Consider the following 9,513-nt stretch of genomic DNA (forward strand, 5'->3'; position numbering starts at 1 on the left):
CCTTCCTTCCTTCCTTCCTTCCTTCCTTCCTTCCTTCCTTCCTTCCTGCCTCTTTTCTTTCCAACATTCAAATGTAGGCAGTGGAAAGAGTGCTAGAGTTAGAGCCAAGGATTTGGGTTTGAATCTCACCTCTGCATGTGTAAAGCAGGAGTGGAGAAACTGTAACCTCCAGGCCACCTCCTAGGGCCTTGGGTACCACCTTTCAACTGAATCCAAGTTTTATAGAACTAATCTTTTTGTTAAGGGGATTTGTTACTTAAATTCATTAGAGAGCTGCAAAATAGAGTGCAATGAGAGGTCAAATCAGACTTGATTTAGATTGTTTCCAAGGTCCCTTTCAATTCTAAATCCATGATTGTATTTGTTCTTCATGCCCCTCTCCTTCCCCCCTCCCCCAAGGGCAGAACTAGGACCAGCAGGTGCCAGTTGCAAAGAGACAAATTTAGACTTGATGTATGGAAACACTTAATAGTGTTAGAGCTATTCCACAGTGAAATGGCCTACTTTAGGATCTGGAGGTCTCTGGGTAGCTAGCGGCTGGTTGGCTGCTTGTCAGGGATGCTCCAGGAGGATTTCTCTTCAGTTATGGGATTGGAGTAAAGACCTGGGAGGCCTTTTCTGATTCTGATTGTGTGTGATTTGGGGATCAGGTAGAAAGTTATAAAGCACTCTTAGGTATATGATTATTCCACACACATCCCCCCCAAGAATCAGTCACCTGATCCCACTTTGGTGGCAAGAACAGTGGCAGAGAGGGAAAATCGAATGGAAGCTCGAGGCACAAGTTCTGGATTTGAATCCTGACTCTGCTACTTCCTTCCTGTCCCCATCACAGTCTTGGGCAAGCAATTTAACTGAGACCAGGTTTTCTCAGTTATAAAATGAGGGTAAAAATGTATGGCCTATAGGGGGTTGTTGTGAGGATCAAATGAGGAAATGTATACTGTGTGCTTTGTGGCTCATAAGGAAAATGTCAGTTAATGCTATTGTGCCTGACTCTTCCAAGGATTTCTTTTGAGCTCTGAGAGTGCAACAAGAGCCAAAGCGCACCATTTGTGCTTGATTTGTTTTAGTGATAGGTCTTCAGGGAATGAGCCGAACAGAAATCATGGTAATAATCAGTAGCAAGGAAGGATAATTATAAAAACCTAAAATAATATGGGACCCTCTGGTCATAAAGAACCTTTACTGTCTCACTGAATTATTACAATCACCTTGTGAAGTGGGTAGTGCAAATATAATAATCCTCTTTTACACAAATGAGGAAACTGAGGCTCAGATCAGTCCTGGGTGTTGGCCAAGGTCACACAACTGGCAAATGGCAGATGTGAGACTTGAACCCAAGGATTCCTCTCTCCAAATCCAGCACTCTTTCCAAAAACAATGCAATGTTCACTGCACTATTCTGCAATTACATCATGCCGATGTGAAATCCAAAAGCTGCAATTTCTCTCATCACATTTGGGCTAGTCTACCTAGAACCTAATAGTTATTATTGTTGTTCAGTCATATCTGACTCTTTGTGACCCCATTTGGGGTTTTCTTGGCAAAAATATTGGGAAGGTTAGCCATTTCCCTCTCCAGGTTTACAGATGAGGAAACTGAGGCAAACAAGGTTAAGTGACTTGACCAGGGTCACACAGCTACCTAGCTACCCCTTGCAGAGCAAGGGATTATTATAACTACAAGGAGAACCCCCCCCATCTCCCCACAACAACATATCAAATGCTCAAGAGGCAGCCCTTAGTAATCAGAAGCATCCGCCAAGTTTACAGGGATGCAGAGATGGCTTCCCTCCTCCCTTGTTGAGACTAGCTTTCTTCCTTTTTACTTTGATTCCCCCCCCCCCGCCCCATTTCCTCTTATCTGTGTTCTCTGGTAGCATCACTCCACTAAAGTCAATGTAATTATATATTCAGATAGTAGCCTTCAAAGGCTGCTGTTAGAGCATGTAGGACTTCTTCCAGGGAAGTGAGGCAGTGTGTGGAAGTGGAAAGAATTCTAGGCCTGGGACTGCCATTCACTAATTGTGTAACCTCAGGCAAATCACATACATAGTCTTTCTAGGCAGCATTTTTCTCCTGTGTAAACTGAGGATAATAATGCTTATGTGTCCTGTCTCCCAAGGTTCCTAGGGAGGAAAGTGCTTACCCCCAGGCTCTGGATTTTCAGCTTTTTGGACCATTGTGTGACTTTCTGAGCTTCATGGGATAAATTTACCTTCTTTTGTGATCTCTCTGTGTGTTTGTATGTGTATGTGTACATGTGAGTGTATGTGTGTGTTTGTATGAGTGTGTGTATGTATGCATCTATGAGCATGTGTGTGTGTGCGTGTGTGTGTGTGTGTGTGTGTGTAAGCTGCTGATTCCCCTCCTTGGGGAGACATCCATAGGACATTTTCTTTCATTAGTCTGGCTGCTTACCTTGCAGAACTAGTTGCTTGTGTGACCTTTTCCTAATTATAATTGAATAGAATGTTAGAGTGGGAAGTGGATTTAGAGGTAATCTAGTATAACTAGAAACAGAGATCTGAAGTGATTAAACGACTTGTTTAGATTAGTGTGAGTCCTGGGATTAGAGCCCAAGTTTCTTGACTTCCAGTCCAGGGTCTTTTGCATTATGCTACTCTACCTCTTTTTAGAAATAAGACTGCTGGGGCAGCTAGGTGGCGCAGTGAATAAGAGCACTGGCCTTGGAGTCAGGAGGATCTGAGTTCAAATACGGCCAAAGACACTTTAACACAAAACTAGCCATGTGATCTTGGGCAAGTCACTTAACCCCAATTGCCCTATGTTTCTCCCACCAAAAAAAAAAAAAAAGAAAAAAGAAATAAGGCTGCTGAAGAGTGAGAATCCAACTAGCCTGAATCCATTTCTATACATGGTTTGGAATTTTATGTTGTGTGTGCTGCTGAAAGTAAGGCAATTGGTACATCTATCACAGACCTAGTAAATCAATCAAAGACTCTGCAGCCTGAAAGAGAACTCAGCTCCCTTAGGCCATAGAGGTCATGCTGCATTTATGCTCCCTGGGCGAGGTTTAAAAATTGTGCCTACTAGTTTACTGTCAGAGACAATTGAGTGGGTCAGCAGAGAAAGCACTGGACCTAGAGTCAGGAAGACCTGGGTTCAAATTTACTGGGTTTCAAACTTACTAGCTATGTGACGCTAGGCAAGTCAATTAACTTTTGCTGTCTCAGTTTCCTCAACTCTAAAATGGGGATAATAATAGAGCCTACTTTACAGGGTTATTGCAAGCAAACAATGAGATAATATTTTAAAAGTGCTTTGAAACAGTCAGTTCTCAGACCTTCAGACCCCAGATGTACTATGCCCTGAGCCTTCCGCCTCTTACTGGGCACAGCATGTTCTCTGAGGAAAGGTTGCTCAGGGCCAAACTGGGCATCTTTCATCTACCCCAAAGCAATCACTTCTATCTGTACCAGCACAAGTACTACCTCCTGCTGCCAGCCCAATCTCCCCACTAGGATGTAGAGGCCTTCCAGTGTAAAGAAAGATCTTTCCCTTCAGCTTCAGGTCTCCCCTCTCCTGCTTCACCTGTCCTTTGAAGGTAGAAAAGTGGCGCTTCCACTCAGTGATGGACATTCTCATACCTGGTCACATATGTCACCTTCCAGTGACAATGAACTCCTGTAAATCATTATCCACACTCCACTCCTCACCTCCTAGGACTCAATTCCTCATTCCCACCCCCCTCAACTTTCCCATCCCAAAGTTTTTTCCTAACTCCAGCCAGCCCTTTCATCCTGCCCTCTGGATTGCCTGTTCCATAGGCAACAAACTTCCCTTCATCTTAAATCTTTTTATCTTCCACTCCTTCTGTCTTTTAGCAATCACTGAATCCTGGTCTCTCCTTGATGACACAGCCTCCCTAGTCACCCTTTCCAGTACTAGCTGCACCTTCATTCATTCCCTTCAGTTCACTGGTCAAGGTGGGGGGAGTTGGGATACTCCTCACTGACCCAATGCTACTGCTCCCCTTACTCTGTCACTCCTCCTTTGAACTCCATGTTATTCATATCTACCACCCAATCAAAATCCTGGAAGCTGTTGTCTACAAAACTCCAGGGCGCTCTCCTTCCTTTCTCAATGAGTTTGGTATGAGATCCACATTTTTTTTTCTTTCCTTCTCAACTTATGCCCTCATACTTGGGAACTTCAACATATATATTGATTCTCCCTCAAATGCCCTCACCATTCAGTTCCTCAACCTACTCACCTCCCAGGAGCTACTTACCTCTGCCCCACCTCTGCCACACACAAAGATGGTCACACCCCTGATCTTGCCATCACCCACATATGTACCACTTCCAGGTTCAAGAATTCTGAAATCCCTTATCTGACCATAATCTACTGACTTTTGCACCTCTCCCACTTTCTTGCTTCACATACACCTACTCTTTCTCTGCACTGTGACCTTCAATCCCTTGATCCCTCAATTCTCTCCCAGGTCATCTCTCCTGCACTAGCTTCTTTCTCTTCTCACCATCTTGATTCCTTGGTGAACCAATTCAACTTTAGACTGTGCTCTTCTCTTGAATCCTTAACCCCCTTATCATATTGCTGATTACGCCCAGTCAAACCTCAGCTTTGGATCACTCCCACCATTCATTGTCTTCATGCCTTAATATATGATGCTGAATGAAGGTAGGGAAAATCATGCAACCATTCTGACTGGGTCCACTACAGATTTATGCTACAAAACCTCATCTGGGCTCTCACTGATGCTAGGCAATCCTACTATACCTCCTTTATCATCTTACCATCCCACTCTCCACAGTGACTCTTCTGAACCATTTTATGCCTCCTCAAACCTCCCATGGCTCCCCCCCGCCACTCTCTCAGCTGAGAACCTTGATTTATATTTTACAGAAAAATAATTGAGGCCATTTACCATGAGCTCTTTATTCTCACCTTTTCCTCATCTCCTATTGCTCAGGTGTCTTTTGAGACTATCTCCTCCTTCACCCCCATTTCACATGATGAAGTGACCTTACTCTCTTCACCAAGGTTAACCCCTCTACTTGTTGAAGTGATCCCACTCCACCCCATCTCTTCCAGCAGATTGCTCTCTCTGTCATCCCCACTCTTTCACGTAATGTCAATTTCTCCCTCTTTACAGGCTCATTGCCTACTGCCTACAAACCTCCCCATGCCTCTCCTATCCTGAAAAAACCCTCACTTGGCCCTTCCACCCCTGCTCTCATCCTATATCTCTTTTGTTCTTTGTGGCTAAACTCGTCAAAAAGGCCATCTATGATAGATGCCTCCACTTTTCCTCTTCTGACTCTGTTCTTAACCCCTTACAGTCTGGCTTCTGACCTCATTCCTCAAAAACTTCTAATTCCAAAGTTGCTAGTGCTCTCTTAGTTGCCAAATCCAGTGTACTTTCTCAATCCTCCTTCTCCTTGACCCCTCTGCAGCCTTTGACACTGCTGATCACTCTCCTCCTTGATACTCTCTTCCATACTCTCTTCCCTCTAGGTTTTCAGGGCATTGCTTTCTCCTGGTTCTCCTCCTACCCATCTGACTGCTCCTTCTCTGTCTCCTCTGCTGGATCCTCATCCAGATAAGGCCCAATAACTGTAGGTGTCCTGCAGGGCTCTGTCCTGGGCCCTCTTCTCTTCTCTTCTCTTCTCTTCTCTTCTCTTCTCTTCTCTTCTCTTCTCTTCTCTTCTCTTCTCTTCTCTTCTCTTCTCTCTCTATACTAATTCACTTGGTGATTTCATCAACTCCCATTAATTTAATTTCCACCTCTATGTGGAATGTGGATGATTCTCAAATCTACCTTTCCTGCCCCTGTTGACCTCCAATCTTTCATCTCCAACTACCTTTCAGCATACAGTAGACATCTTAAACTCAATGTGAATAGAACGGAACTCATTATTTTTCCCTCTAACTACTCCTCTAACTTCCTCCTTCCCTATTACTTGAAGAGGGCAACACCATCCTCCCAGTCCCTCAAGCTTACACCCTAGGAGTTGTCCTGGATCCCTCACTATCTCTCATCCCCATATCTAGTCTATTGCCAAAGCTTGTTTACTTCACCTTTGTAACATGTCTTGAATATACCACCTTCCCTCCTCTGACACCACCACCCCTCTAGTACAGGCCCTCACCTCAACCTGGATTGTTGCAATAGCTGGCGGGTCTGCCAGCCTCAAGTCTTTCCCCACTCCAATCCATCCATCATTCAGCTGCCAAAGTGATTTTCCTAAAGTGCAGGTCCAATCACATCACCCCTCTCCCCTAATAAATTCCAGTGCCTTCCTATTGCCTCCAGGAGCAAATACAAAATATTCTATTTGGCATTCAAAGCCCTTCATAACCCAGTTCCCTCCTGCCTTTACAGTCTTCTTACACCTCATTCCCTGACTCATGCCCTTCAACCCAGTGACACTGGCCTTGAACAAGACACTCCATCTCTTGGTTCTGGACATTCTCTCTGGCTGGCCCCCATGCCTGGAATGCTCTCCCTCCTCCATGCCAATTACTGACCCCTCTGGCTTCCTTTAAGTACTAATTAAAATCCTACCTTCCACAGGAAACCTTACCTAACCCCTCTTAATTCCAGTGGCTGCCCTCTGCTAACTATTTCTTATTTATCCTGTATATATTTGTTTGCATGCTGTTTTCCTGCATTAGACTGTAAGGTCCTTGAGGGCAGGTACTGTCTTTTACCTTTTTTGTATCCCTAGTGCTTAGCACAGTGCCTGGCACAGAGCAGACCTGTAATGCATGTTTATTGATTGTTTAATAAGTGTTTGTCTCCTCTCCCTTCCTCCCTTCCTTCCCTCTTTCCCTCCTCCCTCCCTTCCTCCCTTCCTCCCTCCCTCCCTCCCTCTCTTCCTTCCTTCCTTCCCTCCTCCATTGCATCAAAGATTTAGGGTTAAAATGGACCTTGGAAGTCATCTAGTCCAACCCCCTTGTTTTATAGATAAGGAAACTGAGGGTCAGAGGGATTAAGTGATTACAATAAAATAAATGAAAAAAAAAACTTGCACAAAATCAAGCAGAAAATTGTGTCATAAAAATGGCCAATCTTGACTCTGGAGAAGAGATGAAGAAATGCACCACCCTCCTTTTGATGGAGAGGTAGTGGTGTGTGGGGTCTTTGGGTCTAGAATGGTATGCTGTCAGGTGCTATCTGTATCCCCTGGTTTTGCTTAACTTTGTTTTTCTTTATCAGAAATAATGTATTTATTTATTATAAATAATAAATTAGTAATCAAATGATGAAAATTTAATTATTTTAAATCAATAAATTAAGAATCAATCAAATAATAAAATATTAGCTTATTTATTCATGTATTAGAAATAATTGCTTATTTGTTTTTCTCTATTAGAAATATTAGCTGCCATTTATATAGAGCTTTAAGAATTGCCAAGCACCTTGCAAATATTCTCCTCACAGCAACTGTGAGAAGTAGGTGATATTATTCCACCCTGGCCCCCTCCTTTTTCAGATGGGGAAAGGGAGACAGACAGGATAATTAGCTTGCCTGAGGTTGCACAGCTAGTACATGTCCAAAGGCTGGATTTGGAGTTGCATCTTCCTTCGTCCTGGCCTGGTGCTCTATGCACTGTGGTGCGCCCGAGCTGCCCTGGGAAGGCTTACTAGGTAGAGAATGAGGAAGAAGTGTAGCTGGAAACCACTGTGATGTTAAATCTAAAGGCATCAATAAAACTTATTTTAAAAAGAGTCAAATTCACAAATACATTAGAGGGTAATGGAAAGACAAAACCAAAATATTAATTGCCCAGGGACTGATGTGCTAAACCCTTTAAAGGCAGACCCAAATGGACTCCACAAATGGGTTTAACCCTGCCAAGCTCTGTGGGGACACCTAGATATAGACATGGTTAAAAAAAGCTGTGGGAAGGTTTAGAAAAAGGGAATAAATGTGGTGAGAGCAGTCTCAATAACCCAATTATGGGATCATACGTTAGTGGGGAATTTCTTTCTGACCCAGGCTGATGCTCTGCTTGGACAGTCTGAGATTTATAGTCCTGCTAAGAGGTATATGGATGTACTAAAATGTCTCTCTCACTGCACACTTTACAGTGGAAGGGTCCATTCTGCCACTGATGTGTGCCCAGCCCTCATTAATGGGAACATGAGTTATTCCTGTGCAGCCAGAGGAGAATAGATTAGCCCCTTAGATGCTGGAGCACCTTTTAGTCTTAACGAGCTTTATTGGCTCATTTAAGCCATCAGTTATAACACAGAGGTACTTAAAGTATTGCATGATACATATAGATGCCAAGGCCATCCTTATTGGTTTTCCTTTAGAAAGACGACAGTCCCAGAAAGGACCTTAATAAGGTAATTGTGTTTCTAATCTCCAGGAAGGGTACCCGATTACTAAAAGATGTCTGGCATTGTGAACCCATACCCCATTCCACACCCTTGAGAAAGCCGCATTAAGAAAGAAATGGGGTGGCAGAGGGCGGGGGCACAAAAATAAGCCAGTTCACCAGTGTCCAAAACATAATAGGTTTGTGGGAACATTTATTTGGGGAATGGGGAAGGCAGCCCAGATAAAGAGAGGTCTAGGTTTGCTTTAAAAATGTGATTGTTAAGTAAAAATACCTGTGATACAAGCATCTTCCATATGAATCAAATCAAAGATTCTTTAGGGGGAAGAGCTATAATTGAAACCTTAGGTATCCCCAAGTTACAACATGGGTTGTTAAATTGGTTACCTTGGTTCTACATCCACAATTCCTTTCTCTCTCTTTCTTTTCCAGCACTCCTGGCTACATCTTTGGGAAACGCATCATATTCTTCCTCTTCCTCATGTCTGTTGCTGGCATCTTCAACTATTACCTCGTCCTCTTTTTTGGAAGTGACTTTGAAAACTACATAAAGACAATAACTACGACCATCTCTCCATTGCTTCTTATTCCCTAATTCTACCCTGAGAGTGGAGTTGGTGGTCTCAGCCAACTGACTCATAGAAACCATGGTAATTCAACCCTTTATGGGTCTCATCCCCTCTTTCTATGGCTATAAATCAGATAACTTCCTGGGCTTCATGGTTTGAGGTCACCTCCCTTTTCATGGAAGAAAAGGCTTTGGAATCAGCTCCATACCTTGAGAATGGCTGTGGTACCAGTTTGAGTCTTCAGTTTTTAATTCTGCACAGTTTTTGAATTGTTCTGTTCTGTGATTTCTGCTCTAAGGAATATTGTGTGCCTTATGACATCACCAGCACGTTTTCTTTAATAAAATGAGATGCACTTGTATTTGGTGGTTGAGTTTTATCTTTGAGCATGTATATAACATTGGAGAGTTCATAGGACAGGGAAATAGAAAAGAAGACCTTCACTTTCCTCATTCATCCCAACTAAGCACCAGAGGACCTAGCAGGATCAGGCCCTGAGGAGAAATCTTCCCCTTCACCAACCCAGCCCAGAAGCATCCAAGAAAGCAAATATTTCAGGGATCCCTTCCTCCTGACCTTCCCACCAATGAGATACTGCCCCCCTC

At 43.4% G+C, this 9,513-nt stretch overlaps 1 protein-coding gene across 2 annotated transcripts in view; it reads left to right on the forward strand.

Moving 5' to 3' along the window:
• ALOX5AP (arachidonate 5-lipoxygenase activating protein) overlaps positions 1-9,269 on the forward strand; it is a 47,527-nt gene extending 38,258 nt beyond the window's left edge. The window contains exons 5-6 of one of the 2 annotated variants that reach the window (XM_069080863.1): positions 7,367-7,446; positions 8,772-9,269. In XM_069080863.1, the coding sequence (XP_068936964.1) occupies positions 7,367-7,446; positions 8,772-8,890 (199 nt within the window). In that variant the 3' untranslated portion in view covers positions 8,891-9,269. The remainder of the gene's footprint in view (positions 1-7,366; positions 7,447-8,771) is intronic. The other variant, XM_069080864.1, reaches the window with a different exon arrangement.
• Positions 9,270-9,513: the final 244 nt, after the last annotated feature.

The sequence above is a fragment of the Petaurus breviceps genome, unplaced genomic scaffold, assembly GCF_028583685.1.
Source record: "Petaurus breviceps papuanus isolate PSGF00001 unplaced genomic scaffold, PetGlider_PUasm1.0 91133, whole genome shotgun sequence".
NCBI classification, from domain to species: Eukaryota; Metazoa; Chordata; class Mammalia; order Diprotodontia; family Petauridae; genus Petaurus; species Petaurus breviceps.